At 40.2% G+C, this 9,974-nt stretch overlaps 1 protein-coding gene across 1 annotated transcript in view; it reads right to left on the bottom strand.

The window, feature by feature from the left end:
* The window catches only part of LOC118343386 (solute carrier organic anion transporter family member 3A1-like), a 23,834-nt gene extending 20,959 nt beyond the window's left edge, over positions 1-2,875 (bottom strand). The window contains exon 1 of the mRNA XM_035682183.1: positions 2,717-2,875. Within this exon, the coding sequence (XP_035538076.1) occupies positions 2,717-2,875 (159 nt within the window). The remainder of the gene's footprint in view (positions 1-2,716) is intronic.
* Positions 2,876-9,974: the final 7,099 nt, after the last annotated feature.

The following is a 9,974-nucleotide window of genomic DNA, read 5'->3' as shown; positions in this document are numbered from 1 at the left end:
ATTACTAGCTATTATTTTCATTATCTATTAATCTGTCAAATTATTGATGGTTAGTTATTAAAATTTCACAATTTCCCACAATGACGATTTTAGTTTCACTCCCAACAGTCCAGAAACAGCCCCGAAGATAATCAATGTACTATCACATAAAACAATGAAAAACAATTGAGGTTAGAACAAAGCAATGTTTGGCATTAGTGCCTGGACAATTACTTGAACAATTAGTTGATCAACAAAACAGTTGATAAAAAAATTGATCGAAATCAATTAATGAACTGATCGACTAATCATTTCAGTTCTAGCAGAAAGCTCACTACTCTGTAGAACAAGAGGACCATTTCTGTTAGGGCCCAGCTGAAAAAAAGAAGCAATAACTGTACCATGCCCTCAGTCATGCCGTACTGGTCCTGTCCTTGGTGAAACGCCACCAGAGGTGTCTGGACAACGGTCCAAACAGCTAGACAACTGGCGGCCCCAATCCTCCCCCCAATCTGTAATTCACTTCTAAAATAGGAAGGTGCCTGTCACACGTCTATTATTTCACCTGTGGAAACGTGATCTAGTTCTGTCACCGTGCAGTACACATGGTGGGACTGACAGACAAGACGTTACAGTTGACAGCCTGACAATTAAATTTATTTTACATTTACTGAAGATCCAGCTCAAAATTGTATCCACTGTTTATTTACTATTGTTGTAAAGTTGTAATTCATGGTTCCCTGACATTATAAGCTGGGAGGACACAGTTCAGAGGTCACAGAATCTAAACGACAGGGTTAAGATTTACTGTTGTGCCTCTAGAAGATTTACGAATGGCCTCATACTGGATGCCGATAGAGAACAGCCGCTTTACACCTTTTATATTCCAGATTTAGACGTTTTAGTCCAATCCACTCCAATGTTAGACGATGCAAATTGTTGTAGAGCTGTAGACAACAGAGAAAAGAGGAAACCTGCACATTTCAGTTTGATGAATATAGACTAAGATGTGGAAAGCTGTTATGCAGGTGCTGCTGTGCTGACTGTGATGATCTTCAGTCATTACAGCATTGTCCTTTTCCAAAGCTTCACTGTAATTTATTTATAAAAAATATACAATGTGCTGCAGGAAAAACAGGAGAGAACAAACGCACAGTGTGAACCAAGCAAAGCTGAATTAAAAAGAGACAGAGAATAAAAGATGATGACAAACAATATTTTATACAAGCGAGGATAGGCAGTGCTTCTACAGAGCTTTTGTCTGCAGCAGGATTTGCTAAAGGTGCACTTTTGGTTTGGGATGCTGCTTTAAAGGAGGAAGATACATTGCAGTCTTCAAGGTAAACACTAATGCACTTTAAATTTGTGACTGGTGCAAAACACATTAAACCCAACTCAGTCGTGTTTCTGCCAAGCTGCAGTCTTCACCAGACGAGAGGCAAGTTCTTGCATCTTTTTCTAAACAAGGCCTCCTTCTCGACATCTATACTGGCAAATGGGCGATCAGCTCACGTTGTTACACAGTTCACTTCCATACAATTTAGACCTTTTCGTCATCTAAACCAGTAAGCAAAAGCTTCACCACAGACCTCTGACCTTGCCTCTTTTTAAAATTCCTTCTTGGACTGTGTATGAATGGAGATGTTTCTCTCTATCTTTACTGAAATGGTAGTATATCAAAAAGTGTTATGTCCCTCAGGTAAAGTAAAATTAAGCTCCAACCTGCGTTTTATTTATAGTATCAAGACTGTGCTGACACCTATCAGGGGAATTAGAATTTAATTAGGCAAATAATAACCCTGATTAAAGTGGCATCTTTCATACTTATATAGATTTACAGTTAGTGGTTGGGCCAGCTGACTAATGTAGGTAGACATCAACACACAAACACATTAACAACTGCTGTGGTTGGATACAACATTAACAGCTACCATTACTAACACTGCTTCAAAATCGATATCGAAATCTTCAGTACAGAGGTTTTTAATATGTTTTGGTTATAGGGCCTAAGAGCCTTTCATTTTTTTTAATTGTACAGTTTTTATTTTCTTTTGGCTCTAGACTCATTTTACCCATCTGTTCATCCACTGCATAGATCTGCTTATCTCTTCTGTTGACATCAATCTAATCTAACAATGTATAAAACAGCACATTACTTGGATCAAACTGTCACTGGAAATTAATAAAAATGAAAGGAAGCTCTTCTGAAAAGACAATATTAGCTATTGTCGCATGTATTGTGGTGATCACGTCATCTCCTAGGCCTATATCCTCCAGTGTCAAAGGCCTCCTGTATCACTGAGGCGTATGGGTGCAGAATGTAGCAGAGCCGGCAGGTCGGATGGAGCTCCTGACCAGCGTTTCGTAACCTGCTCTCCAGCAGACCATCCATATGCGCATATAAAATTCTCCCACAACAACGTGGAGCCTATACGGCCGCTGTGACGCGCTTTATGTCATGCAGATGGTGCATAGGCCTGATGGATAATACGCAGCAAGTCATCAATCAGTGAAAGCACCGCGTCCCATGGTTGCTGGAGGATGTGATTATTCTAATGTGATCAGAATGATATGATTATTAACCGCATCAGCTCAAGCACCGCATTGTTACTCACTGTCTGCCTGCGCCGGTTTGAAGGGCGCTGCGTTAACCCGACGTTACCTGACATATACACTGACATGCGACGTTCATTCAGACCAACACTGTGTCCGTGCTCGCTGTTCTGTAGGAACTCACCAGATAGGCGCCCACGGTGCCCTGTGCCAACATGAGCGCACATTCCGACACCAGGAAAATCTTAATGTTGGAAAAGCACGAGGTCTTCTTCTGGTTGTCATCCTGCTCCGGGTCGTCGGTGCTGCTCCGCTCTGTGCAGATCTGGTTTTTAACCTGCATCCTTCGGCTCAGGCTCCGGTCGGGTTGGACGGCATGAAACTGAACGGGTCCGGTCCGGTGGAGAGCATCTGGTTATAATGACGAGCTGCACTGCAGAAGAAGTGCGAGTCTCTTTGTCAATAGCCCGTCTAGGCTGGAATATACAGCGAGAAACACTGCTGTCCACTCAGCATTACGCACAGTCCGTCAGCGACCTCTCTTCACCGCCTGTCCAGCCAGTGCGTATCGGCTACATCATATTTAAATACGTAGGCTACGCATGTAGGCTATATGTATGACGGCTTCTAATACTCGACGTAGAACTACAGGACGCTGTTTCCCCACATCCGGGATGTTACAGCTACACTCAAGACCGGTACCGACTGGATTTGGTTTCTCAGCCCGGTTCCGAGCCGCAGCTCTGCGTCCTTCAGGCGGTGTTATGATGCTCCTCCTCCTCCCATCCATAGAGCAAGATAGATGTTATGTCTCTCTCTCTCTCTCTCTCTCTCTCTCTCTGTCTCTCTCTGTCCCTATCCATCAACGTGTTCCCCGCATCATCATTGTACCTGTGCAGACTTTCAGCTTCCTCATTGCCACAAAGACATGCAACATTTCATCAGAACACTCTCTGAAGGATCCCCAGGAGCAAACACCGGCAAATCAGCTGGATATAAAATGACAAAGCACATCTTTGTCAATGTTGTGTTCTCTTATATCAGTTTGTAGATTAATAATGCAACAGTGAAATATCATCGGGAGATGGGTTCCCGTTCAAAACTGTAGCCTACCTCCATCTTCGTGGCACTTGTCTACTAAACCATTGTAACCTTTTTTTTTTAAAAAATAATAATAAAAAAAATTAAATTCATATTATTTTGTGTTTCGACACTTGTTTCCTCACAATAATCCAGCCTCCTCTGCTGTTTTGTGATTTATTTTCACCATAATCTAATTCTCCAAAAGAAATCCCAGTTGGAGAACTTTGCCACTGTCCTCTCTGATTCTTCATGCGTTTCTGGGGAGGTGCAGCGAGACATTGAACCCCACAGCCTCTGTGATGGAGCTGGACAGTGCTGCAGGAGTAGTAGACCAAGGCTGCATTGGCAGCTTCATAGTTTGAATGTTCAGAAATTAAAATGGCAAAGTTACTGTGAAGGTGAGAGATGAAGTTGATCAGTCAGTCACTAAGGTTATGATAATCTGGAAGTAAGAAGTCAGAGGTGACTGGATTTGCTGCTCACTGTCTATGGCAACAGTTCTATCCCATGAAAGCAGCAGACAGTATGACGAGAAGATCAGACAGGCAGAGGAAAGTCAGGCAAGTGGGAAGACACCAAAAAGTTTGAGATACTCCTACTGGAGGTACAACAAAGCAAAGTGTGTTGTGTTTCCAGTCCAAAACATTATTTCACTAACAATGACCACGCCATCGAATGTATGAAATAAGAAAAGTTTATTGCACATAATGAACAAATGTGAACCGAAGTGGTATACTGAGGGATGAGGGGAAGTGGTTGAGGGATGAAGGGATGAAGGGATGAGGGGTAGGGGTAGGGGTCAAGGGTTGAGGGATGCAGGGATGAGGGATGGAGATAGGGTCTATGGTTGAGGGATGGAGGTAGGGTCGAGGGTTGAGGGATGAAGGGATGAGGGATGGAGATAGGGTCGAGGGTTGAGGGATGGAGGAATGAAGGTCGATGAATGAAGGTCGAGGAATGAAGGTCTGTTGGCTGATCGATGAATGGATGGAGGGGTTCGGCGCGATGTTAAAAGGAACTGAGTTTGTGTGAGACTCTAAGTGGGGGAGCTGTCTCTTTGTATCTCTTCTAGAGAGCCCACCCCAGTGGTTCCTGTAATTGGATAAGAGAGGGAAAGAAAAAGAAAGGGTTTGGGGGGAGGGATGTGGAAAATGAGTCAAGGAGGGAGTGAACAGATAAGGTGTGCTTAAGTAAGTTTGAGCGGAAATTAGATGAGTGCAGGGCGTGGTCTTTGTTCCCGAACCTAGTTATAAAACTTCATTTATTGCATACAGAATCTTTATTTATTCCCTTTTATAGAAAACTTTAAATAAATTCAATTTCTACCATATAGAAGTGGTAGGTAGGTTGAGCACAGACAAGCCATTTATGGTTGTTTCATTTTGATGGCACACATTACACATTTCTTAATGTAGACCACATGTCATGTACTGCTGGATTCAGCACACTCATACATTTTGAGAAAAACCCTGACTGATGTGCCTACCTTAAAGTAAATTAGTATTTCCACCTATTGTACTTATGTGTTTGTATTCCTGTGTGTCCTCGATGCATCAAGTTATTTTCTGACATGTAGAGGAAGCCCCTGCCCACTTCCACACCAAATCAGCCAGAGCATTATGACATTACATGACTTCAGGTTTAACAGCTCCCATTCAGCCTGGCTTTATTTTGCTTTTTATTATTATTCATGTGATACGTCACAGTATCTCTTAATTAAACCACTTTTGCAGTAAAATATTTTTATACAAGAATCCATTTAATATATGGGAAACCGTGGAGAATGTAAAAAACGTTGTGCTTTGTTCTACCTCCGGTATGGGGTATGTCGAGGACTAAAGCACGTTTGGGGCCCTTCCACAGCTCAATTACTGCTCCATTGTTGCTCCATTGTGTTATCATTTATTGACACTATAAGTGCCTATTATAGATTTATTACTGCTTTATTATTAGTCCATGGTAACACCAAATGCTGCTGCATTCTTTTTATCCTAAACATTCCTAGATATCTTGAATAAGTGGCCAGGTTTTTATTTTCCATGGTTCAATATTTAAATCTGTTGCAATTTACAGTAAACAGCACTAGTTTGTGTTTCTCATCACATTGCAAATTTGTTTGAAAGCTTCACTTTATTCCCTGGTAGGGTCTAATGAAATTAAGTCACACTGAAATAACATTAGAAAGAATTGCAGTGCATCTTTGCAACGTATTTACCTTCCAGAGATGATGGTCATTGCTGCTGTAATGTTATGAAGCATGCTTTGGGTCTACATACATAAACTGAATAAAGTTTAACATTCAGCAACATATATAAACTATCTATGGGGCAGGGGTGAACAAGAAAAAAAGGACACCTCTAACATGCAGGGGTTAGGGTTTAGGTATTTTAGGGCTAATTTCTCCCCAAGATTACTACAGTGTGCCATATGAATTCACCACAGGGTCACTTAAACCAACCCGAAAGTCTCCTCAGGGCAAACATGAAACATGGAAGCATCTCATTAGAGCACAGACAAAGGTTAGATAAGGGTCTCAAAAGAAAACAACAACCCCAACCCTGTGAACAGCAGTGTATTATAGTATTATTGTGTTATGTTATTGTGATAGAAACTTTAGCTGAGGTAATATATCTTCATGCTTGACCGAAGTGTACTTTGCTGGCTTCAGGCTGGTTAAAAATTCAATACTTGCCACACAAGAACTCTATTACACACATCAGCAGCCTGCTGTATTGTACTGCTGTAGTTGTTCTACATGAACACAAGGTGAAGCACTGTGGTATCATTGTGGAAAAATGCTCAGGGACCATTACAATCTACAGCATATTTATTTTATGATTTTCAATGTGTACTTTAAGCTGTTATATTTTGACACTTAAGGTGGTGTGATTATCCTCCTTAGAGTGACTACATGATGAGAAGGTGGTGTGTGTCTTGTTAGGGCATAGTAATAATCTTTATAGCTATTAAGCGAATTGAAATTCTGACCTCTGTAACCACCATGCTTGCCACAAGGTAACGACTGTCATCATGCTGTTGTCCAGTAAACACCCTGTTGTGCTTTCTTAACCTTGGACTGATATTACTGGTGGAATGCAAACTTTCCAGCTAGCAGTCAAGCGGATGTAATGTAACTCTCCATTGTGCTTTTTAAAGAAAGTGATGGTTGAATTAGAGTAGCAGCACCTCCAGAAGGGCTCCTGTCTGCAATAGCTGCATCAGCTGTACTATGAGTTTTCTGTTACCAAATTAAATACTACATTGGTTTACTTGGTATAAAATGCATAAATGTATAAAATGCATTCACTTTGAATTCGAGCACCTTTTTTTTCACTTTTCTAAAATAAAAAGATGTTCTTCTGGTTTATATCAGGGATCAGAATGATGAAGTTCATCCACACTGAAATTTGTCATGCGTAAGAAATGAAAATGACAGCAGAGTGGCAGGATAGAGTGCCACAGAGACAGCAGTAAAAAACACAGGGCAGAAATCCTCCATCATAAAGAGCACTGAGTGCCAAGGTCACTTACCACTCACCCCACAGCTTTTGGCTTACAATATTCCTCGGACCATTCAGATGCTCTATCAGGACCAATTCAATAGCATCTGAAGCAGCACAATCTATCAGGCAAACTGTGGACTCAGCAGGAAGAGCGTCCATTTCTCATGGAGTCACTCAGAGTACCCGGGGTGATTTAAGATCAACCACAGTGCCTGCTGATGCAGTGCAAGCCAACTGAAGACATTATTTTAGGATGCCTCTTAATCACAAGGTCCACAGAAAGAAGAATGCATTCATGCATTTATCCTGTAACAAACAAATAAATTACCAGAATATAGATGCAACTGATGCCAGAGTTTATATTAATGCTAAAACCTTTAATGCCCTTTGTAGGTTTTGGCTTTGTTCTCAGAAACTAGTGTATTATTGCTATATGATATATGTATTTATATTAGGTCTGTTCAGTGATTGATTTCTTAATGATTGAGAAAAAACCATGACGCACATTTGCCACCACTTTTCAGATAGCCTTTAAAGCACAGCTAGAAAGAGAAATGTAAAGTACATAATCAGTAAAGGTTGGGTTGGGTACATACTGTAAGACCCATATGTATGCTGTAGAACATGGGACTCTTTAAACAAGGGATGTCTCTGACTGTGACCTTCCCACACTGCCTGTCAAGCTGGTGATAAAGTGACTTAAGGTCAGTCTACTCTTGACCTCACTGGACATTGCAATAATTAAAAGCATCATTAAAATGACTTGTGTGAGTTAATATCCAATTAGGTGGATTTTAGATTTGCAATAGAATTTGTCTGCTGAAGCAGCTTCTATTTTAAACAGCTAAATGATTTTCTATGAGAGCAGTGGGCTATAAAACAACTCCCAGGAGATCTGTAGACAAAAGCTTTGTTTTTAACCGTATTCCACACACAAGTTTTTGCAATATCTGAATGAATTGAAATGGCAAACCAGCCTAGTAATTCAGTCCAAACAGATCAATGCTTAACATGTCAAAAAAGTAAGTCTAACAAACTATTATTTTCATTATCCCTTAATCCGATTATTATTTTCTTGATTAAATTTCTTTTTAAAAATTGTTAGAAAATAGAAATCACAATTTCATAAACCCCAAGGTTATTCATTCAATTGCTTGATTTGTCCAACCACAAAGAGAGTGAAAAAAAATTGACTTAAACAATTAATCAATCATTAAAATAGTTATTTTTAGTCAACTCAATGACTGTTTCCGTTCTAAATAGATAAATAGATATATACAAATTACACAGGCACAGTTCGTGATTCAAAAGTGTAGTCTTGTTCTTGAAAATCTAAACTAAGATTGGAAACCTAAAATTTTTCAGGCCATTGGTGTCCACCACTTTCGGTCCAGTCTGGAATATCTCAACAATTTATGCATGGTTTACCATGACAAAGTGGGCAAACATTCATGGTCCCTAGACAATAAATTCTAATAACTTTGGTGATCCTCTGACATTTTCCCTAGTCCCGCTATGACAGTGACATTTTTGGATTTTGGTGAAATGTTTTGACAGCTGTTTAATAGATTAATATGAAATGTGTTACAGACGCACATGTCTCCCTCAGGATTAATTGTAATCACATTGGTGATACCTAGATTTTTTTTAATCGAGTGCCATCATCAGATCAAAGGATTTATGTGTCCAATATTTAGGTTTATGACCAAATGCCTGCAAAACTCATGAGATAAGCTCATCAGCCTCAGCTGTTGTGCTAATGAGCAAATGTTAGCATGCTCACACACCAACACAACTATAATGGTGGACATGATAAACATTATACCTGTTAAACTGTACGCTGTGTTTATTGGCAAATGTTAGCATGCTAGCACGTTAAAGTATGGTTGCAAACATGGTTAACATGAGCCAAGTGTTGAAGTTATAAGGACAGCCTTTTTATATTATTCGAAACAAATCTATATATCTTTATGCGGAATTGACACCAGAGATCCACCACTGTAAAAAGTGTGTTTTCTTGGTAGCAGTTCTTGCATGTTTGATGTCTGTGTGTGATTTGGCTCAGTTATGAACATGAGTGATCCTAGGTGATGTGAAGCACATTACTGAAAATATTTTGAAGCAAATATTCAGATGTTTCAGATTTATATCTGTTCAGAGTATTCTATCTGTTCTTATTCTGATTTGTATATGTTTACATCCCAACTATTAACTTATACACTTAAATAATTAGCATGGAACTAATGTCAAAAGAGGTTTCAAAGAGACAAAGACATATAGTATTCTGCTTAAACTAAGGTTTAAGATAGGAGGAGGAGATACTGTTTTGTCTTATTGGTTGGGGACCATAAAATGTCATACTTAAGAAATCCCTCCTAGTAAAGTTGTGCTTATCCATCTAATGACCAGAGTTAACAAACCATGTTTAAGATGTAGGTTTGTCTCTGGAGTCCTCCCTTCAGAGGTTTTTCCTAGCAGTGTGGACCCCAAGATCGACTACGACATGCAGGCCTTCCACAGCAGAACTTGCATCCGCCTTGTCCCCCTGTAGCAAGTCTCTCTACAACTGTGGGTTCCCTCAGCACACAATATAGCACCACAGGTCAGTTCATCAACATAAAGTTATTGATTCCTCAGCCGCACACCATCAATACAAAACACTCAGCTTCACAGCTCTTCTGAGGCTTCTCTAGCCCTCTTCCAAAATCCATGACAGTTCACACCAGACTTTCTGGTTTGTGTGTGATGGCCAACCAAGGTCCCCCCTACTACTACTTTAAGAGAGGGGAGTGTGATTATTCGATGAGTACCAGCTGAGATCATCAACTCACCTGGCGCTGCTCTTACAAGCCTTAT

This window comes from Morone saxatilis, unplaced genomic scaffold (genome assembly GCF_004916995.1).
Source record: "Morone saxatilis isolate NCDOM2014 unplaced genomic scaffold, NCSU_SB_2.0 Contig11, whole genome shotgun sequence".
Taxonomy (NCBI): Eukaryota; Metazoa; Chordata; class Actinopteri; family Moronidae; genus Morone; species Morone saxatilis.
This window is presented reverse-complemented; position numbering and strand designations above follow the sequence as displayed.